Consider the following 22,290-nt stretch of genomic DNA (forward strand, 5'->3'; position numbering starts at 1 on the left):
TGTCCTTGCCGTCACAGAACACTAGTGTGGCGCTTATGTCTTACCGTTATATCTTCTCCCCGGGCCATCCTCTTATATAAACTATACCTATTGCTTTGAATTATATATACTTAAATTGAATCTGGTCCTGATCACATACTAGAGCACTACAATCATTCTGTTATGCTTTTTAAATCCATAAACCCTTTGTCTTGAAGTATCATAAAGCCTCGATTAAGTTCCGCTCCATCCGTCTCTCCTATCTGATCATATAACAATAATGGCCAAAAAATCTTCCGGGAGGCCTACTTCGCCTCATTATGATATTGGTAAGTGTACTGTCGCTTACTACTTTATTTATTATTAACGTAATACTAGTAATCATTGGTGCTGGGCCCGTCGGCCTCATGCTCTCGACTTGTCTCGCAAGATGGGGCTACAAAATTAAGCATATCGACAACCGCGCGGAACCTACGCCCACAGGACGTGCAGATGGCATCCAACCTCGATCACTAGACCTCCTTCGCAACATGGGACTGAAAGCCGCCATCATGGCACACAAGCCCGCCAAAGTATTCGAAGTGGCATTCTGGGATCCACCCAAGAAGGGCAAGGGTATCGTCAGGACAGGTACTTGGGCCAGCTGCCCAAGCTTCATAGATGCGAGATATCCTTTCACCACACTCTTACACCAGGGCCTGATCGAACGGGTATTTATATCGGACCTTGAGAAGAACGGCGTACAGATTCAACGACCATGGACCATCAAGGGGTTTACGTCGGACGAAAAGTCAAACCCAGAGTACCCTGTTGAGGTAAACCTTGAGCATGTCGATGGGACTCATCGGGAGACAGTCAGAGCGAAATACCTGTTCAGTGGCGAGGGCGCGAGATCTTTTATTAGAGACCAACTGCGCATCAACATCACACATAAGGATCCCATTCAGCACGTGTGGGGTGTCATGGATGGCGTCGTAAAGACCGACTTCCCAGATATCAAGGTCGGTTTCTCTGCGCATAAATCTAGGGGTATTTGAGCTGACAGAATTCAGATGAAATGCACAATACACTCCAAACATGGCTCGATCATGGTTATTCCTCGTGAGGATAATATGGTTCGGTTGTATATTCAGATCGCGTCATCTACTGATGCAGACTGGAATCCACGCAAGACGGCTACCGAAGAAGAGGTACAGGCTTCTGCGAAGAGAATACTCCACCCTTACTCGATTGAATGGGAACGAGTCGAGTGGTACTCAGTTTACCCTATCGGCCAGGGAATTTCCGACAAATATACGCTCGACCATCGAGTATTTCTAGGTGGTGATGCGTGCCATACTCATAGTGTAAGACCCCCTGCCCTGTTCCTTTTCCCCTTCCTTTTTTCTTTCCCTTTTTAGGGGCAGGATCGCTTACTTTATCTTATAGCCAAAAGCTGGACAAGGTATGAACACGGCATTCTTGGACGCTTTGAACCTCGCTTGGAAAATCCATGCTGTCGAGGCTGGATTCGCTGATCGAGCTATCCTGACGACGTATGAAGCTGAACGCAAAGATGTCGCAGAGACACTATTGGCTTTCGATAACAAATATGCCAAATTATTCTCTCAGCAGGCACCTGCTGCAACTGATGTGCAGGCAGCGTCGGAACAGACGACTGAACAGACAGAAGATAACGATTTTATCAAGACTTTCAAGGAGTCCTGCGAGTTCACTAGCGGTTATGGCGTAGCATATAAGCCTAATATGCTGAACTGGTCCCCAGACCACCCAGCTAGTTCACCATTAATCAATCCCGCTGGCATAAAATTACGGACAGGACGACTTCTCAACAACTCCGACGTAACCCGAGTGGTGGACGCCAATGTTGTACACTTGGAACAAGAGATTCCTCTCAACGGATCATTCCGGATCTATGTCTTCGCAGGGAAGCCTTCGGTTACCTACAAGGCATTGAAGGATTTTGCCTTCCACCTCGGTAGCAAGAGATCCTTTTATAGTTCTTATCTTCGACCCGACCTCGACGCAGTCTCACACCACGAAAAGACCAACCCCCACAGCCTATTTTTCACCATCTGCACCATACTTGCTACCCGACGGGCTCAAGTCGAGATCACGCGCGATGTGCCGGACCTGCTGGCTCGTTACCGTGATTATATATATGCTGACGATAGATGGGATCGTCGTGTCCCTGATGCTGCTGCAGCGGCTCATGCCAAGATGGGGCTTGATCAAGAGAAGGGTGGAGTTGTCGTCGTTCGACCCGATGGCTATATAGGAATCGTCACAAGCTTGGCAGAAGGAAGCGAGACGGTAGACGCCCTGAACGAGTACTTTGGTACATTTTGCACGAAGAAGCTAGGTGATGCGATGTCTCAGCTGTAGGTCCTCTTGCGACCGGGCCTATTAACGACATTGAAGAGATAGATATATGACGACGTTCGTATTAGTATATACTCGCGTATTTTATACGTTACTGTACGCCATAGATACCCCAATAATTTATAGATGAAGAGTTTTCCTTGATTTACGTACCTAGTGTTCACATTGTGCTATTGGCCTCGCCTTATCTACCTAGGTAGCTACCGGCATACTTTGATGTAGGTAGGTAGGTATGTAGGTACCTAATCTAGTACCTAGCAGACGAAGATGAAGGAAGCATCAACCATACTACGTAGCTTCTATCCTAATAGAATTTGTCATTAGTACAATACCTAGTAGCACCTGACGTAGATGCTGGGCACCTTCCTCAGTAGATGTTTATTTGGTAGACAACCTTGAACCTTGAGACTTAAATGCACCTATGTGTATGTACAAGTGGTGCCTAGGCAGGAACTACTATTATCTCGGTTGACTGAGGAAAGGGCGAATACCTTATTAGGATGCAGGTAGGTAGGGGGGTTTGGAAGGCGCGTATAGAGACAAGTAGACTTCCATTGTCACGCCAGGAAGTAGGAAGTCTTGTATCGCACATGCCTATTAGGTACGTAGCAAGCAGCTTCTTCCCCAGATCTCCCAACGTTTTACACACATGTGCATACAACCTCAACATTCATCATTGTTGTTGTACCATATTAGGTACTGCAGCTTTCTTAGTATCTATGTGGAACACCCAAGTCCTTCAGGCCAAATATATTCGATCCCCTAACGACTCAACCCATCTACTTCACCTTGTATGAATTTGTGATACATTAGACGTCTACATCATGTTATCCAGGACACCTCGTCGCCCAATGGGGCCTGTGAGCACTATCAAGCATGATAAAAGTTCTACTGGAGACATATTCCACCATATTCGTGATGACGACGACTACCCTGATATAGATGATACTTTCAAGCGATCTGGACCGCATAATCTTAACAGGGCTGGATACGACGAGGATAGTGAGTACTAAGTCATGACCCCCCTAACCTAGTTGGCTAATAGCTCACGGGTATCTAGAATGTCGCAACGTACTTGTGAGATACTGCGCGCATATTCCGCGAAATTATCAGTACAAAGATGGCACCAAACAGGTTTGATAGTATGACCTAAAGATAGTTATTCTTTATCTAATGAGTTGTGGTAGATCTTTCTGATTTTGCGGGAACATCTTGGGGACGAGAACCTCGATCTTGCAGGAGGTGTGCTTTATGAGCTCATTGAGATCGACTGTGAACACACGGATGATCCAGGGGCTGCTTTTCAACGATGGAAGCATGATCATCTGCGCAGATATGTTAGGTTTCCCCAAACTATTTGTTAGCTGGTGAACAAAGGCTGACAGTACCTATTTTCCAGGATGATCTCGAGCTTCCCCATGTTCCACATATGACCACCATCACATCGTCAATTATTCCTACCAAAGCACTTGCCCAATGGAGATCGAAACACCAAGAGAGATATCCTTTTGTATTGTCCGACTCCTCCCCCTCAACGGAAAGATCATCCCTTGATCCTAGTTGCATACGAAACCGCAAGGTGTGGCTCATTGACCACACTTTCTATGTTTCTTCTCGGAACGACGGTACTCGCCCTCTGAATAAGCCGAAGCCGAAGGAGTTTCACGAGATGCAGTGGAATCAAGAGTACGGGACTCATGGGAGGCTTATTGAGGAAAGAGACGTGCCGATTATGTCATCACCTCGCCCGAAAGAGATATCGCCTCCAGGGACCGCGGATACTCTGCTTGGTGCTTCTAATCACACCAAAGGGCTCTGTCGCTTTTCTCCCAAGCTTGACCTTCTCGGGAAACTTATAGGCAAAAGTCGCGTGCAAAAGCAGAAGCCTGATATGGAACAGAGACGGCATAGTTGGATACCTGATGCGCTTGTGTTCGAGACAACAGCACTGTTCCGGGATAAACGAACAAGCCCCGAACCCGATACCGTGCCTCTGCCGGAAGGTTGTCAAGTGCCGAACGCAGTTTTTGCTAGAAAGTACTTACTACTTGATACTAGCGACTCCCTACCTCCATCTCTTTCTTTGAGGCAAATGCCTACAGCGGAAGCCAAGGCCACTGATGCTATTGTGGAGGCTGCGACTAATGGACTGCTGAACGAGACATCGCAATGGTCATTCCGGGGGCCCTTCACTCCGCAACTGGGATTTGACGGAGGTTTAGATTACCAATGGACTTCCCAGGAATCAGTCAAGACTTTCAGAAGATTTGATTTAGATCAAGATGCTCCAAGTCATGATCTAGTTGATCCACATAGCAGTCAACCAGACCCCCATGGCCTAAAGATTGCAAATAGCACTGTCACTCATCAGCGGACGTCAACAAAGAGACAGGGAATTATTTTCAGCATAGACACAGCGATCGACCTTGATAAGACAACTCCTGCACAAGACAATTACACTACATCGCCTACACATACTGCCCACAGCACGAAGGATGGTAGACCACGAGTGTTCGATGAAGTATCTGATTTGGACCTCGTAGCTTCTGGTGGAGTAGAGATGCCTTACAAAGAAAGGTTCATATAGTGTGAGAACTTTTAGGCAAATAGTTACTAACAGGCACTGTGGGCATAGACAGAACTTGCGCCGTCGAGATCCTGCACTTTTTAGCAACGTTGAATTTACGATATCAACAGGGACCCTTGAGGTAGACAAATCAGCCTCGAACCGTAAGACTACGGTAGTTGAATTATCGACAGGCCTTGCTTCACCGCCGTTCGATTCATGTATTTGTCCAAACCTTAGGTGTCAAGATAAGTGAAAGAGCGTCACAGACAGGGGAATGGTGTAAATGATGGGGGTTCTGTGTTGGCCAGGTCACTGATCTGTGAAGTACTGCTCAAAGGCCCTAGCCCTAACTGTGTATTTTGAAGGGGGTAGTCAATAAGCTTCGTGCACTGTGCCTGAGGGGATCTCCAAGGTAGACGCACACGGTTATAAGGATGCGGAATTTGGTGCGATGCTGGTTGCTGGGTGAGGAGGTTTGACTTGTACCTATCTGCCTCAGTACACATATCTACCTTGGTACACATCCGCAACTTAGGTATATCTATTTCTTCCACACCCGCAACCTAGGTGTATCTACTTCTTCCATCAAACATTTTTCAACAATAGCGGCGCGCTTTACATCGCACAACCACCTCAATTCAAACCGCGCAACGTGAAAAAAATGGCCTTTAATCAACTTAAGATGAAAGCAATGGATATTCATCATCCAAAGCGAATTCTCAGAATGTTTGATCCTAGTATGTCTTCTCCCACTGTGCTAATATTGCTGCGACCTACTGAACTGGTCAACTACCTATGTCCATGGCCAAAAGATTCGAGCAAAACAATCTCTTCTAACCTCTTATATTTGCAACTTAGGGAACAGAAAGTCGAAACTTACCACAGTGGTCCCTTCAAGACTCGAACATAGTAAGTACCTAGCTCTTAGGCAGTTTGTGTTGTTTTTATTTTTATTTTTAAAAAAAATTCCTTTCCTTCTCCTCTCTTCGTTTCTCTCATCACAACAACGGCACCACAAACCTTCCTTCACCTTCGAACCTACCTACTTGGTAGCCACTGATATCAGTACTGATTTGTGTCCCTGTGTAGGCAACAAGAAAGTGATCGACTGGCTGAGCATCGCTACTAATAGCCGAGGAGACCCAGAAGAAGAACCTGAAGACCTGAGCCCTCATTCGGAGCCGAAGCCAAACACTTCTCTGACACTCCAACCTAATAATCCTCTGGGAGCTGAGCGAAGCTCTGCCTCCCTTCCTGCACCACACAACGACAACAATACTGGACGTGTTCACTTCAGTGATTCCTACACGATGTAAGTTTTTACTACTCTTGTTGAACTGTATCATGTTTCTCACGATGATGTATAGGTATTCGCCCCTTCCCTATCGGGATGCGTACGGCAACGTTGTTGGGTACTACCAACGCGTCGAGAACGGTGTTATCGTGCCTATCCGTCCTCGTCACCGCCAGCGATCGGCCAACCATTCATCTGCTCGAGAAGGTGGCCGCGCACAACAGCAGGGTTACGAGTCCCACCGAGGTGACATGAACGATGAAGTGCTTCCTGCGCGCGAGAACGCTGTAAGCAACCACGAGAGCCGCATCACGACGATGTCGGATATCATGAACGCAGGCAATCAAGAGGGTGGTGGACTTTCTCGATCGCAGTCTTTTCATCAGACTCCCCGATCGCCCAAGAAGCCAACTACTGAACCCTCTAGCAACAAGAGAGATAAGAGTCGCCCGCCTCCACTTGATCTCAACAGCGTTCGTCGATACGCCACCGTGGGATCGCACATGAACATTCAGCCCATTCATAATCCCATCACTCCGGATGATGTGCGATTCACCTACGTTGTTGACGATGGCACTTCGTCTGTGTACAGCCCTAGTACACCATTCCCATTCCGCGACGAAGGCTCGGGCAGTCCCCTTCGTGTTCCCCGCCTCTCCGAGGTTCGAGGCAACAACGTTCTCCAAGTGTACAACAACTGGAGAGAGAACGTTTCTGAAGGTGCTGAGTCCGGCCTGAACGTCCAACCCGGAATGAAGGCCAGCGCAGAGCAGCTACGCTTCGCAGGAACGCCTGACTTCAGCCAGACGGAGAGCCGAAAGCTGTCTCCCTCGAAGAGCGTTCAAAGCATTCCCAAGAACACTACTCTTGGCGAGGATCTTAAGGAACCCGATGTTCCTCCCTTCACGCCTCTTACTCCGTGGCTCATGGGTAATGGCCACACTAAGAAGGTCTCGAAGACTATGATTGGAGACAAAGGATGGTTGGAAGACACCGCTGCGCAGACCGTGAAGAAGCCCGAGCGCCAGAAGATGGCCGCTTTCTTTAACAGCGTCAAGAAGACGGCTCGACGAATTGTAAGTAATTTTCTTCCCCCCTTCTATTTTTTTTATACCTGCCTCTCTTTCATTGATGACCGAGACTAACCACTTCACAGGCCGAGAAAGCTGAATTTCAGCCTACCATGACCCGATTCAGCGTCCCTCGAGAGCTGAACATCTCACTCGACCCTCGCGAGCAAAGCCTGCTCTATTGCGAGCTTGACTTCGGTCTCAGCAATGCGCTTAGCGGCTATATCAATGTCCAGCTCCACAACGGAAGATTGAACCCGCACATCCTGGCCAAGGTTGCCGACGCGTGGGAGCAGAAGGGTCGCCCCAAGGTGATCGGATTCCGCTATGATCTTGAGACGCAGCTCGAGATCGTTGAGGCTCACATGGATACGTTCCGCTTCTATGGACCGCAGCAGACGGACCCTAACGTTCTCAAGGGCCTGCTCTATGGCATGAAGGTGAACGCGCGCAGTATGCAGGTTCGCACGCTCTGCCAGCCGGACACGGTGATCGCAAAGCATATTCTCGATTCGCAGGCGCTATTGCAGCTGCTCGACAGCCCCGAGGCTATCCAGATCTCGCTGGCGGAGGTGTGCCAGTTTTTCAAGGTGACGGTGGAGCGCGAGCGCATGAAGCGCAAGGAGAAGCAGGAGTCCAAGGCGTCGATGCGTATGGACGGCTACGCGCCCAACAAGGGTATCTACCCCCGCGACCCGGAGAACCTGTCGCCTCCCAAGAGCAAGTACCCCGGCGAGTATCGGGTCAAGAACCAGATCTACGTGCCCGAGAGCCTGCGTGATATCAGCGGCCCGATTCTCGAGCCTACGGTGTATGATCCTGCGCAGTCGCGCGGACAGCCTCAGGCGATGTCTTACGGCTACCATCATCAGCTGCAGCATCAGCAGCCGCAGCCGCAGCCGCAGCCGCAGCAAGAGCAAAAGCCGGAGGGTGGTAACTAAGTCGCGTGTGTTTCCTGAGGACCTAGTTTTTTTTTCCTTTGCGGTATTTCACGAATTGACGACGCCTACGATTGATATACCCCCCCACTGCTTTTGTTATTCCATACATACTTCTCGTTGTTCGAGGAGTTTGGTTTTTGCGCCCTGATTAATATGACAACACTCTTTAAGCCTACTAGGGCTTTGAAAGAGGATATCTTGCGATCATCGACAATGTTTTCCCAAGACATCGCATTGATACCGGCTCGAGAGTAGAGTGTTGTACATGGGCACTCAACGATCGATTATGGGGTTTTCCCCTTCGTCTCCTACACTCGTTTAATAATTTTCTTTTGTTTTTCCTGTCTTTTCGGCAGGGTTCGCCTAGGGGGGGACAGGACACTAAGGCAGCTACTCAACTCTGTATCTTTGTACACACATCTCGCCTCTCTGCTTCTCCTCCTTTTCTCTATCTCGATCTCCAGGAAAATCCTGAACGACAAACTTGACCTCGTCCTACGGGCTTGGTGAGGCCTATTGGAGCATCGGAAAGGGGTTGCCTGGATTGCCACTAGGACGCGGGGGGTTTTTTAGGGGTTTTTTGTTCCGCGTCACGATCGCGTATCCTGACTTAATCGTGCAACCGACTATTGTACTCACCTAGTCACACACACACTGGTCTCGTACCTGTATGGGTGGTTTGGTGTGGCGAGTTGATGATATGTACATTTTGTTGCGAAGGATAAACTACTTGGGAGTTTTGACGATCGTTCGTGCTGGATCTTATCTTGTGTTAGGAAACACAGGCTACCTAGTTATGATCAAGGAATATTCTCGGACGTTTTAGTGTTCGCGCTTCGGACGTCTATAGGCCTGATATTAGTAAATTGATGGCAAACCTACATGTACCTAATTGAGTTGATCGATCGTGAATTGCACTTTAACGTACCCGCGCCTTGTTCTACTGTGTTTCCCCCGATTACATCACTTAAAAAGATGTTTCGTAGGTTGGTGATACTTGAACGCGTTCTCTTGTGTTCTACAGCCTTGCAAAACAAGCTTAATTATATCCCCGCGGCTTTGGGAGTGTAGTCTGACGTGTAATTATGTGTAGAATGTTCTATATCAAGTTGATATTGCCCATAGGTCAGGCTTTTCTTTTCGGAAGGCAGCTCGACCAGGCTGTACCTACTAATATAGAGCCGTGGAATAAATGCTTATACCTACATGATAGACTAAAGGCATTCTATCAGGCATTATCCACGGACAACTTTACCTAGGTTAGTAGTATTTCGGTAAGCTGACTTGCTGGGAGTCAGGATTGAGATTCTCTTGCTTTCTCGGTCGGGTACCTGCATATTTTTTTTTACACTTTGCGCTTTTTTTTCGATTAGATATAACTAGTTAGTTACAGGTAGTATAAAAGTTTAACGCGTATTATGGGGCTATATGTTTGAAAGTCGTGCTGCTACTCCAAGATTTTGATGGTTTTCAAGGCTGTGGTTATTGGACTGATTTGCCGACATGCCGAAGTTTACAGATGGAGGTCAATACTTAGTACACTACTACACATCGTTTAGGTGCCTCTCAGCTCTTGGCATTTAGTATTCAGGTACCTTTTTCAGTTAAATAGGTGACTGGCGGAAGGCACAGGGAATAATAGCACAGGGATTGAACTTGGGAAGCACATGCGGGTAATCAAGTGGTCACCAACCCGTGACATCATACGCTTGTGGCTCCACCAATTAGTAGCCAAAGTCACCCGCCGACGATGGAAGCAACTGGTTAATTGATCCTTATTGAGAATAGGTACTATGTAGTAGGAAGGCCAAAAAAGCCGAGATACATAAGATACATGAGATACATTCCGACTCAGCCGACTTACTGCAACCTCTTCTGGCGTATCAACAGAAGCATGGCGCGGGATCAGAAGGCGGTAATTCCCACGAGACTACCTACCTAGGTACACTACCCAGTGGTTGTTACTAATACCAACTAATAATATTTCATGCTAATGGAATGAATACCTACCTACTAGGTAGAGTAGTGTGGTGGTGGTGTTCAATGTTTGCTGCTGCACATGTGTGATAATTAACTCGTTACTACTCTGGTTCTGCATACGAAGTACACACACACATAAGTATAAACGATGTCTGCTGCGCCTTCGGCCTAGTAGGTAGGCAGCCTACCAACTTCGAACATACATGGATTTCGGTGAAAATATAAGACGCAAAGTTACCATCTAAGCCATTTGCTCTGCTATGCGGGCCTCCCTCCCTCCCTCCCTCCCTCCCAACCTAAATACTTAAAAGAAATATCATCCTGCTGAGCTGATATAAAATTTTATACCCCAGCTTGGCACGCTCTTACTTACCTCCGAGGTTGTTTCTCGTTTCGCAACCTTCCGTTGAACGTCTTACAAATACTCAAGTACAACTATAAGCAAAGCAACCAGAGATCCCCGCTAACCGGAGCGTGAATCCACTACACTTGCGGAACCTAAACAACACCCTTATAATCTAGAGGAATGTCGCGCTACGAAGACGGTTACTCCCGCAGCCGTTCATCCCGTCATCGGGATCGTTCCCCCGAATATGCATACGAAGCCGACAACTTTCCCACCAGTTACGAGGAAAGTCGACAGCTCGCGAAGCAAGAGGACAAGACATATAATGGGGCCCACCCGCTGAAACAACTGACTTACGAGTCGGAAACTTCTTCGTACCCCCGACCCCCATCGAACTTGCTAATCCCCGAATCGCACGCGCGACCGAGATCTTTGCCAGACAAATATCGTAGGTCGGTCCGGGGAAGAAGAAAGGAAAGAGGTCATAGTAAAGACAGCGATTACGATGAGTCGGACGATAGCCGAGAACGAACTCCACTGGACAAGGCGCGGGGATTTGTTGATAATACGTTCTCCAACTCCACCGCCGGCCTAGGCGTTGGCGTCCTAGGTGCACTGGTGGGGGGCTTAGCGGCCCGGGAAGCTGTCGACGCTACGAGCAAGCACAACGGTTACCAGAATGACGCGGAACTTAAGCGCAACCAGATGATTGGCACGGTAGTGGGGGCGGCCGTCGGCGCGCTCGGTGCGAACGCGGTCGAGAAGCGGCTCGAGGTGCACCGCGAGAAGGACAAGATCAAGCAAGAGAAATGGGAGCGCAGGTACAGACCCGAGTCGGACGTAATCGAGAGGCGCGAGGTGATCATGCGACCACGTAGTACAAGTGGGAATGGCTCGGGCTGGAAAAGAGATTATAGTCCTTGGGAAGATCGGGACCGAGAACGGCTACGTGACCGTGACTATGATCGTGACCGTGACCATGACCGGTCTAGGAACCGCGGCGTCGAGCGCGAAGTTGACCCGGACGCACGTAGTTGGAGGAACGTGGAGGATTGGCTTTACGACGACCGGAACGATACCAGACCGAAATCGAATGGGCGCAAACTCATAGAAGACGACGAATATCGTTATTGATGAACGAGGGAAGCAGGATCGGCAGATTAAAGTACTTATCGCTCTAGTGGTGTACACCGGTTTTTCTTTTCTTCGAAGCTTCATATACATGTATCTATCATGTGTGATAATGCAGGTACCCGTTATTTTTAGTAGTCACTGTTTGACTCGAAGGATCTGTGGGTTCGTTTGATGTTAGACTGGTGTTTGATGCTTCAATCTCCCTCATATGCCTACCTTACTACTATGTAGTAGTAGGCCGGACTTTCTCATGAAGCCATACTTCAGCTCTTTGATTAGTATCTATACAATCAATAACATTGAAGTGGAAGTAAAAGTAATATTTGATAATGTGGTGATGCCTACCTAGTACCTCAACTCGTTTATATATGGTGATGGCATATTAGCATGTCTTATCTTGAGACGAGGTAATGATGAAATGAGACGGCAAAATCGGACTTCGCGTTGGCTTTTCAATCAAATGTTCAAACAAACAGAAATAGTACATACATAGAACAGGTAGGTACGATACATCACGTTCTAGGAATGTGGCAAGTGGCCCGCGTTATTTAATTGGCCAGTGCGCGCTCTGCTCAAAATGCCCAACTTGAACATTGCACCTAGTAACTACCCTAGGTACCTACCTAACCTAGTATACATGACAGCATTTTCAATCACCATCACCATCAACTACATCCCCAAGGGTACTATCATTCTACACCCACATGGCACATACTACATAGTAGGTCCTGGGCGAAGATATATGTCTTGTCCTGTGACAATTCTACTTATTCTACATATTCAACACAAATCTATTGAATGAACTAGCCCGAGTGAAATTTCATACTAACGCAGGTACAATCATTTTTCGATTTAGTACTACATAGTACGCCGCCACTTCAAGTGAACCACCACAACCTCCAGGCCTCAATCTCCAGTCATTCTTCATCTTCATCCCCTTCTCCTATATCCAGCGCCGGTGTGATACAATACACTTCTTACAAGCCCTCAAATACCTAGTACTCACCTCATCTAAATTAAATCAATGACACAGGCCTGGGGCTTTTTCATCGCAAGGTGTAAAAGACATGTGAAGGACTGCTTCACTCTTTGACCTTGGCCCATTTATACTCGCGTGTTTCCCTTACTCCTCCCCTGAGCGATGGATTCTCCTCTATTTTTACCCACCGAGGCTAATGAGATCGACGACCTGGACAATATTTCCATAACCTCCACCGATGCTGGGGCTAGTGAAGATGAGGATAAAGAATGGCATGTCGATAAGATTTACGCTGAACGGCCTGACCCCGACATGCCAGGTGAGATGCAGTATCTCATCAAATGGGAGGACTTTCCTATCGACCAGTGCACCTGGGAGCCTACAGAGCATTTGGGCTCAGTACTACTTTCTGAGTGGGAGGAGATTAAGAAAGCCAGTCCAGATGGGAAGGAACAGGCCTTGAATGTTGAGATGTTCAATATTGCATACAAAGCAAGATATGCGAGGCACACAAGACGAAACGCCAAACGCGAGCGTCTTGGTTTGCCACTTACTTATCAGACACCTCCAGCTTCTGAACCCACTGTTGAACCCCCTGCACAAGAACTATCTTCTCCCGTCGTTCCAATAAATGATCCAAATGCCCGTGTCGAGCCTCAAAAGATAAGTGATCTCGATAAAAATCATTCGTCATCTAACATGCAGACTCAAAATGTGGTCAAGCGTAAACCTCCCAGTGAGAATGCACCTGAGAAACCTAGAGCTGAGGTGAACGCGGCTCAGAACGTGAACAAGAAGAAACCTATAGCAAAGCCTATACCGAAGCCTAGTACCCAGAAATCTACCCCGAAATCTCCACTGCAACCTCCAGCGTCATTGCCTCCTCGGCCCGGGGTAAAGAAGCGAACAGCAACAGGCGATGGAAAGCCGGGCGCTACTATGACTGGGTATCAAGGCACTGCTCGAAAGCCGAGTGCTGGCATGAATCTAGGTCCATCTAAAGAACCTGTTGGCAAAGCTCCAACTCAAAAGGGGCCAGGGGCAGCCTCAGGTCCTTCAACGATGCCTCCCAAGTTGTCGACCAGTCTAGCAAACAAGTTTGCTGGAAACCGACATACGGCAACTCGTACTCGGCCGCAGCAAACCTCAACAGCACCTGCGCGGGTAACAAATGTCTTTATTGGAGGAAAGGAACGAAAGAAGAGAGCGAGTTTAAGTGAAGTTATGGATAATGCAACAAAAGCTCCCAAGGCCTTTAGTTCGATGCGTGTCATGAACATCGCTAAAAAGAAAGGGATTGAGAAAAATGACGCAGCTCATCCTGATTTTTCATCGATTCCGGCTAGCTTTTTTCTAGACGGGCAGAATAATCAATCCAAGGCAGAACAGAAGAAAGCGAAGCCCCCTCACATCATCACAACATCGCCGACCATAGTACAAAGTCCGACTGCGATATCACCAAGTAGCACAAGCATAGCCACGCCTACAATCAAGACTAAAAAGTCTGTTCGTTTTACTGGAGCGGAGGATGAGCCAATGAGTGATGTTGTGGATGATGTAGCCAACCGTACAAGTGGTGGACAGGAGAGCAGCAAACGTCCTCCAGTGCCTCCAGTGTCTCCAGGACCTCCAGGACCTCCAGCCCCCCCACGACAAGCCGGCCCCAGTTCCCCAGTGTGCAGGAAACTCTCCTTGAGTACTTATCAAGAGAGATCATCATCACAAGTTGTGGCGAAGGCAGCCGTGTTTGGGAAAGCCACAGAACCGATGAGAGTCTTGTTTTATGGCATAAGCCGCCAAGGCCAGCCATGGTTATCGGCTTTCATCGCCATGGGCAAGCTGGATTTTGGCACAATTTGTGCCTCGTACAACTTTGTTCATCACAAGGCCTTTTTAGTTGAAGAAGTTCTCTCAACTGGAAGGATTATGTCCCCTACGGAGGAGACGAAACCGGCCTTGGTCAACGTTGGAGAGCATCTACGACGGGACTCTCGTGGGTGCCATCTTGTAACTGAGCAATTCTCGATTCTTGTGTACCCTTCTAGATGCAATGGATGGGATGGACTGGACCTTAAAGTTGATATTAGTATGGACAAGGACAACGCAGAATCGCCTTTGCGATATATTATCTACAAGTCTTCACTGGATGTGCGACTTTATCCCCCAATATCTATTCAACATGATCTGGCTCTTCCAAACTACACAGAATCGGGATCTCATCGTCAAGTTTTAATGAAAAACCTGCTTGGCTTGGACTTTTCCCAATTCTTGCCACAAGTACCCAAGCAGAAGGAAAAGCAAGTTTTTATGTTGTTTTTCCCCGAAAGAGAGATGCAGGTGTGCAACATGATCAAGCTCTGGCTCCGTAAGTTAACATCATATAATAACTATCATCCCTTGAAGGAAAGTATATTTACTGACCCTATCTTTTGTAGGTTCTTGTCAGCCTGGTTGTCGAATTTTTTCGCTTGAAATCAAAGATAGTTGGTCGAAATTCCATGAAACTGTCAAAGCCGGGGCCGCAGGCACCGTCATCTTACACGAAGACATGAGTGCAATGATTCGAAAAATACCACGTATATATCAGATGATCGAGAATAAGCGTTATTACACGTTCTGGAATCTTGCTACGGGACAATGCAACCCGCCGAAGTTCCCGTCAGATTCATACGCCTCCATTGAACCTGGGACGCTTCAGTTGACTCGTATGTTCCCCCAAGGACGAGCCTTTCTAATCACTCCCAGCCTCGCGCTCTCTGATCCAGTCCGACTTCATAAGTTCTTAGATTGGTATAAGAGTTATTGCTACAATCCACACTATATAATCGTGGCTTGTGCGGATTTTCCTAATTACCTGAAAGAGGTCACCCTAGAGAAGGAAAAGGAGCGCCGTGAAATGTGCTTGGCATACAAGGATTCCACAAGACTTGAAGTTTCACTTGCAGATTCAGGCCTCACTGAAGGAGACCTGGAGGCAAGATTCAAATGTTGGCAAACATTGAAAGAGATTACGGATAGCCTTGGAGACGAAGAGACTACCGAAGAAATACGGAAAGTCCAATGGATTACAGACTTCATTGATCCAAATGACGAACAGAGCCTTGTCAATTGGTTCTGTTGGTGGTCTACCCAAAAATGCGATCAATATCGAAAATTTACAGTACTCGGGTCTAGCAACAGCAGAATTAGAGCGGCCTATAGGCATATCGAAATCCCAGCTTACACGAAAGAGACAGTCAGTGATCCTGATATAGCTTTGGCTCGTGAGGAGCGACAACGCCGAGAAAGAGAAGCCAGAGAAGCAGGCGAAGTAACGAAGGATATAAAGGGGTCGGGTCAAGGCGCTCCTCCGACGCCTGTTTTCAGGCCACAACCTAGATTCCAGAGTGAAATTTTCAAAAGTGATCGTCCAGGCCACATACGACACTGGATCACCTCATTATTCAACGAACCCAGAATAGAAAGTTGGCTTCGGGTACACGCTAAGGCCGTGTCGTGGTTAAACGTGTCGATGGCTGATCACTTTGATGATCCGCGATGCGAGTTCGACACTTTTAAGAACTGGTTTGGTAGGACGCCACCATTCACGAGAGGGGTAAATACATGGTATGGTTTATTCTACACCATAGATAAGGACTGGGACCCACAGGCACCAGCCAGTATTTATGGGCGTCATCCTTGGATCGCAATATTTAGACCTATCAACCCCCATTTCTGGGGCAAATATGCGGCAATGGAACTTTTTATCTGGGACCTGTCTGCAAATGCTAGGCAACTATCCCATGGGAACTCGTCGGTCTTATTAGACATGCAACGGCGTCTCGTAAACCTGGTTAGAGAGGAAACACATCTCAGGAATCCAAAATTCACTCTCCAAGAAGTCTATATTGGCAGCAAGACAGATGTAGAGTACGGGCCGGGCGATAATCCTCTGGAAATAACCTATAAGAAACTGCGGGAGATGGTTATCAATGGTTCCAAGTGGCTTCCACCCTTTGAAAACCTTCTCCGCGATCAGGGCTGGAACTCTATTCCCAAGTCCGAATGGGAACGGGGCATGGCTGTCGAAAATCCCAACCCGTCGCCTGTTACACAGCAGCAGCAGGGCAAACCTACCCCCACGCATAGCAATGACAAGAACAAGGTCCAGAGATCGATCTGGCATGCGCCACGGCCCAAGACGAAAGGGGGAGAGTCGAAATGCGTGAATCATCTATATGAGGCTGCGGTGAAAGCCCGGATGAGCAACGAGTCGGCAGACACTATGCGGTACCAGTATAGGTCGACTCCCGACTGGTATCACGACATGAAAGTAGAGGGGCGTGATTCTAGTCATGTTAATGTCGACAGTACGGATAAGATCTTGTCTGTGCTGCTTCAAAAGAAGTAGACCGACGGTCTAGTACCTATCGTGACAAAAGAGGAAACGATACCTGATGGGAGATAAGGTGCTCAGAGTGGAGCATATGCGGTGTGTTTTTGACGGAAAGGCTCTTGTACCCCTAATACTAGGGCGATATCACTTTACGCGATGTTTTAATGCTTACCTAGGTACATACCTAGGGTACCCCTTATCCTTTGGCTTTTTCAACTATTCACAGCCATGGGGTTTGACTAGAAAAATCACCAAACTATCTACTTGTGCAATAAACATTAGGCTACGCATATCCATAGTTTACCAATACTAAATTTCGAGGCCTGTATACCTTACCTAGGTACCTAACTGATAGCATAGAATAGCATAGTAAGACGTTAAATAGCAATAGCAACAGCAATCTACCTAGTACCTAATCTACTTGGGTGGGAAAGGATATATCCAAATTATCCGGCCTAAAATCCCACATCGGCGTCAGGATATCCTCGTACAAGTTTAGCATAAACCCATCACCATCTAGCACATCTACCATGGAGAAATCCATGTCGCCGCCATTATTGTCAATAAAACCATACCCTCCCGCCCCGCTATCCGGGACTGTAAAAGGGGGTACTGTGGTGGCGGCGGCGGCGGCGGCAGAGGTAGCGGTACTCGCAGCAGTAGTGGCAGTAGTCGGAATAGGATCAGAAAGAATCAAATCCGGCGGCATCTCAGCGAGGAACAGCGCCTTAACGTGGCGCAGAAGCCGGGCCGCCTTGCGGAAGAAGCCGGGTCGCGGTTTACTTTTGCTTCTACCGCTCCCACTTCTACTTCTGTTTGTTGTTCTTGTTCTTGTTCTTCCCCCCCACGCCTCTCCTTCTTCTTCATCATCGTTACCTCCCTCTTCCGACGGATCCACAATGCCATAGACGGAGAAGGGCACGGTGTCGATGATGTGGCACGCGCGGTCGAGGATCTCGAAGACGTCGGCGCGCCGGCGGACTTCGGGTCGTACGTCCCACGTGCTGGCACCGCTACCGCTACCGATGTCGAGAGTGCTGAGCTTGAAGAGCACGACGAGCGTCTGCGTGAACTGCGCGAACACGTCCGACGTGATGCCGAGCCAGTCCCCCGGGGGCATCCCGAACAAGGCGGCGAGCCAGCGCTCGGCGCTGCTGAGGACGGCTTCGAGGTCTGCTAGGCGCTGGATGGTGGAGAGGCCGCTTGGGTCGGTGGTGGTAGTAGCGCTGGTGTTGGTGGTGTTGGTGAAGAGAGGACGAGGGCGAGGACGGGTTAGTTGGGATTCGAGGATTTTGAGGGTCGTGTGGTGGAGGTAGAGTTGTGCGGTTTCTGCGGGAAGGGGGAGGGTTAGCCACCTAACTATAGTACCTTGACGGCGATGACTGACTTTCAGACGCGACTTGAGCTGGCAAGTTCTGCCGAATATCATTGAGTTGTGCGAGTAAAGTAGCAGCGAGGATGGCCGACGGGGCTCTGGAGCTCTCGGCCCCCGGCGGCTCGTCTGCGAGGGAACAGGTTAACTGGTTTCGTATGATCTGGCACTTGATTTGTGTAGCTAGGAGGATGTCCATGGGGGTTTCTGTCCCTTGGCCGATGACCCGGAGACATTCGTCTAGATACGGTGTCCAGCGGAGAGGCTCGGTCTTCCTATATGTTGCCCAGGTGCTGATGGTTGTTTTTCCAGTCAGCATCTTCTTCACTTAGGTACGTACCTAGGTACACATGAGAGAAAGGGGATAGGTAACTATGATACTCACGAAGAAGTAACGTGGAACAAAGCCAACATGGTCCGACGCTCCTCCAGAGTCCGAGGTGGCTGTCTCGCCGGCAGCTCGTATAGAAGGCGGCTACGCCGTAGCGTAGTTGTAGGCGTATCATGATGGATGCCCAGCTCGAAAGCAAGCGAGACGGCCATTTGGGAAAGCATGGTCATGAATGGTAGCTCCTTTTTAAAGAAATGAGACCTGCAAGTTGGCTGTTAGTCACCTGGCACTTACAGGTACTTACATGTATACTGACAGAGACGAAAAGAAGCCATACAGCAACATATATATATTTTTAAAAAAAAAAGGGGTGGGGGGGAGGGGGGGGGGGCAAAGAAAAACGGTACATAGATATCGGCAAAAGATTACCAGGTAGCGAAACATATAACCCCGAGCAGCAGGTCCATATCCACAAGATGCTGCGTCACGACCCTGCGCGACACAATATGCCATATCGTCTCCTCCATCGCAAACTGCAGCGAGAACTTCTTCGCCGTGAGCGCCATGACGACGAACCAGAGGAACGGCTTCTGGCGACGCAGCTCCGCCGCGCTCGTCGTCTCGGGGATGTAGACGAACGGCAGCATGGAGACGAACACGCGCCTGAACAGCTCCAGCTGCTCCTCTGCCGTCTTCTCGAGAACAGGGTGCCGGACGGTCCAGGACATGATGTCCTCTTCGACGACGCGTAGTGGTGAGGTGCGGTTGTTGGCCGGGCGTAGGAGGTGGATGATGCTGGTGGTGGTGTCTATGACGACGTCTGGCTGTGTGTTTGCCAGATTCGATGTAAAATCCCCTGGGTTTCCTTCCGGCGTAGGCCGCGATGATTGCTGTGAACCCTGAGCTTGAGCTTGCGAGCGTAGAAGGCTTACGAGGTCGTCTAGCTTCTCCTCGATCCGGCTGGTGCTAGTGCTAGTAAGGGGTGCAGGCGGAGGCGGAGGTGAGCGCTGGGAAGACGACTGTGACTGCGGCGTAGACTTCCGGACCTTGCGCTTACGAATATTCGAGGCCGGCTCACAAACCTTCCCAAGACGATGGCATCGCTCACATGTAGATCCCTCTGCTCGATAGAAACACTTGCATTTGGCACGAGAACAGCCGGCACATGCCCGTCCATAAGGCGCTGGACTACATGACGCAGACACAGACGCAGGTGTAGACGAGGGCCCTGCTATAAGATTGGGAGACATCTTATCGTATAATCCAGTTCCTATCTCGATCGGGTTTCCTTGTTGAAACCCTCGGCGATGAATGTCCAAATCCGTCGCCACGGTCGGAAGCTGAGAGGTTCAGCTTTCGGGCCCGCGGGGTTCGTTTGCGAGTTTCGCTTGCGCGTTTCGCTGACAGTTTATGAATCCCGCGGGTCACACAGCAGTATGCACCCATTACTAAGCGTCTAAATAGTTGAAACCCGCGGGATGCGGTATACCAACGACGAATCATCTATATTCACGTCTACAATGTGTAGTTCTATGATAACTATATTTAAATGCATTCACTTCCAGGAAGAATAGGTTTGAATTGCCATACTTATCACTATCACTTCAATCCTCTACAGACCTACCATCTCCCCCCCCCTATTTCCCAAATTCAAACTCAACTCCAAAAAATCAGAAAGCACAAACCACAAATGTCTATCATTAGCCCTCTCAGACAAGTTTTCCCAGGAAAGCCCCATTTCACGGAAAAAGACGTTCCAGACTTGAAGAATAAGGTACGTACTTACATCTTGTTTTACTATGTACTGCCCCAAAAAGGGTTGTGCGTACCTAGGTACTTAGGCTTGTGCTCGTAAAACCACTGGGCAGCTAATCGTGTTGAGCATCTTCCAGGTCATCGTTGTTACTGGGGCCAACTCAGGAGTCGGCAAAGAGCTTGCCCAGATCCTCTACGCGAAAAATGCCAAGGTCTACATGTTGGCACGGTCCGAATCAAAAACAAAGGCAGCCATCGACAGCATCAAGGCCGCGGTACCCATGTCAAGCGGCGACATGATATTCATTCCCCTCGACCTTGCCGACCTACCTAGCATAAACGTCTCGGCCAACGAGCTTCTCCGCAGGGAACAGAAGATTCATCTTCTATTTAACAATGCAGGTGTCGGATACCCGGAGAAGGGGTCCAAGACGAAGCAAGGCTACGAGCTACAAGTCGGCGTGAACTGCATCGGCGCCTTTGCCCTCACCAAGCTACTAACCCAAACCATCGTCGCAACGGCAAAAGCATCACCGCCCAACACCGTCCGCGTCGTCTGGGTCTCGTCCTCGGCCGCCGAGGGGGCTAACCCCAATACCTTCATGGCGAGTCTCCCCGACATCCAAAATAAGGGCTCGGCGCAGGGATACTTCGCCAGCAAGCTGGGCAATTACTTCCACGCCACTGAATTCGCGGCCCGCCACAAAGAAGACGGGATCATGTCCATCCCACTGAACCCTGGGAATCTTGACTCCGACTTTTGGCGGTCTCAAGGCCCTATTTTGACATACTTGCTTCAGAAGACGGTCCTTTTTCCCCCAAAATATGGCGCCTATACAGCTTTGTTCGCTGGCTTCTCACCCCAAGTTACTCCGGAAATGTCCGGCCACTTCGGTAAGTACCTTCCTGGGATAGCCTACAACCTTTATTCCCATGAATTATTGCCCACAAAAGCTATATCTAATCAATCGGTAGTTGCTCCATGGGGAAGGTTCTGGAACGTTTCCAAGCAAATGATCGCTGCGTCCAAGTCCAAGTCCGAGGGCGGCACTGGGGTGGCGGCGGATTTTTGGAAATGGACCGATGATCAGGTGCAATTGTACATTTGAAATTTCTGTTACTTATGGCGCTTGGGGTTGGTGCTTTCGATTGACTGGAAGGATATCAAAGGGATAAGATTGGTAAAGGGTATGGCATAATTACCGGATCCTAGCTGCCCTAGCTGGCTTAGCTGGCTTAGCTGGGATATGTATAAAAGCCGGTGTGTGTAGAGGGGTCACAGCTCGGTATAATGGAACCTGTTAACGATTCTGGTGATAAGATAGACTATAATACTATCAGTATGGATACGATCTCGGGTCAAATACTGGGGTATCAACTGCCTGATTAGAATACTCCTTTTATCAACTACCTCTGCAAAGTGACGAGACGCTTAGTAGGGATTAACTATAAACACGTCAGTGTATACTCAGCATACCCGCTCTGCATGGTGTACGGTGTAGTTACCTATGAGCAATAAGAGGAGTGATTTACACCAAGGATACTGCCGTGGACTCGTGTGGAGTGAGAGGCGATCCGCGCGCGGACTCTCGGGCCGCGCTGTGCGACCCGTCCATTCATATCCTAGCCCGGGAGACGGAAATCCACCTGTGTACATAATCGGGAACAAGTTTCCAAGACGGAGGTTATGTTTAGGGAATAGCTTGTAGTTACGTACGTGACGTGGTGAGGGGCGAATAGGATAAGCAATGCTGGCTTCGAAGCATGATTTGATGATCGTGAC

At 48.7% G+C, this 22,290-nt stretch overlaps 6 protein-coding genes across 6 annotated transcripts; 5 read left to right on the forward strand and 1 right to left on the reverse strand.

The window, feature by feature from the left end:
• The first annotated feature begins 60 nt into the window (after nucleotides 1–60).
• GGS25DRAFT_192870 (FAD binding domain-containing protein) lies at nucleotides 61–2,572 on the forward strand. Its single transcript, XM_049256725.1, has 4 exons — nucleotides 61–308; nucleotides 358–980; nucleotides 1,032–1,325; nucleotides 1,408–2,572. Exons 1-4 carry the CDS (start codon nucleotides 260–262, stop codon nucleotides 2,362–2,364), a joined length of 1,923 nt encoding a protein of 640 aa, XP_049119141.1. The 5' UTR covers nucleotides 61–259; the 3' UTR covers nucleotides 2,365–2,572.
• Nucleotides 2,573–5,715: 3,143 nt separating this feature from the next.
• Nucleotides 5,716–8,676, forward strand: GGS25DRAFT_192923 (uncharacterized protein). The gene is made up of 3 exons (XM_049256726.1): nucleotides 5,716–6,242; nucleotides 6,298–7,300; nucleotides 7,381–8,676. Coding segments are annotated over exons 1-3 (1,860 nt in total). The 5' UTR covers nucleotides 5,716–6,240; the 3' UTR covers nucleotides 8,236–8,676.
• Nucleotides 8,677–10,285: 1,609 nt separating this feature from the next.
• GGS25DRAFT_192998 (uncharacterized protein) lies at nucleotides 10,286–12,150 on the forward strand. Its single transcript, XM_049256727.1, has 2 exons — nucleotides 10,286–10,390; nucleotides 10,569–12,150. The coding sequence occupies exon 2, from the start codon at nucleotides 10,742–10,744 to the stop codon at nucleotides 11,693–11,695; it is 954 nt and encodes a 317-aa protein (XP_049119143.1). The 5' UTR covers nucleotides 10,286–10,390; nucleotides 10,569–10,741; the 3' UTR covers nucleotides 11,696–12,150.
• Nucleotides 12,151–12,667: 517 nt separating this feature from the next.
• GGS25DRAFT_193088 (uncharacterized protein) lies at nucleotides 12,668–17,263 on the forward strand. The gene is made up of 2 exons (XM_049256729.1): nucleotides 12,668–15,039; nucleotides 15,110–17,263. Exons 1-2 carry the CDS (start codon nucleotides 12,837–12,839, stop codon nucleotides 17,062–17,064), a joined length of 4,158 nt encoding a protein of 1,385 aa, XP_049119144.1. The 5' UTR covers nucleotides 12,668–12,836; the 3' UTR covers nucleotides 17,065–17,263.
• Nucleotides 17,175–20,256, reverse strand: GGS25DRAFT_193043 (uncharacterized protein). The gene is made up of 4 exons (XM_049256728.1): nucleotides 19,182–20,256; nucleotides 18,807–19,013; nucleotides 18,437–18,714; nucleotides 17,175–18,378 (listed from the first exon to the last, which is right to left on the reverse strand). The coding sequence occupies exons 1-4, from the start codon at nucleotides 20,000–20,002 to the stop codon at nucleotides 17,462–17,464; spliced, it is 2,223 nt and encodes a 740-aa protein (XP_049119145.1). The 5' UTR covers nucleotides 20,003–20,256; the 3' UTR covers nucleotides 17,175–17,461.
• A 186-nt stretch (nucleotides 20,257–20,442) lies between these two features.
• Nucleotides 20,443–21,616, forward strand: GGS25DRAFT_513498 (NAD(P)-binding protein; the record flags this gene model as incomplete). Its single annotated transcript, XM_049262888.1, has 3 exons — nucleotides 20,443–20,526; nucleotides 20,645–21,401; nucleotides 21,483–21,616. The coding sequence occupies 3 exons, from the start codon at nucleotides 20,443–20,445 to the stop codon at nucleotides 21,614–21,616; spliced, it is 975 nt and encodes a 324-aa protein (XP_049119146.1).
• Nucleotides 21,617–22,290: the final 674 nt, after the last annotated feature.

This window comes from Hypoxylon fragiforme (genome assembly GCF_022984875.1).
Source record: "Hypoxylon fragiforme strain CBS 206.31 chromosome Unknown GGS25scaffold_3, whole genome shotgun sequence".
NCBI lineage: Eukaryota > Fungi > Ascomycota > Sordariomycetes > Xylariales > Hypoxylaceae > Hypoxylon > Hypoxylon fragiforme.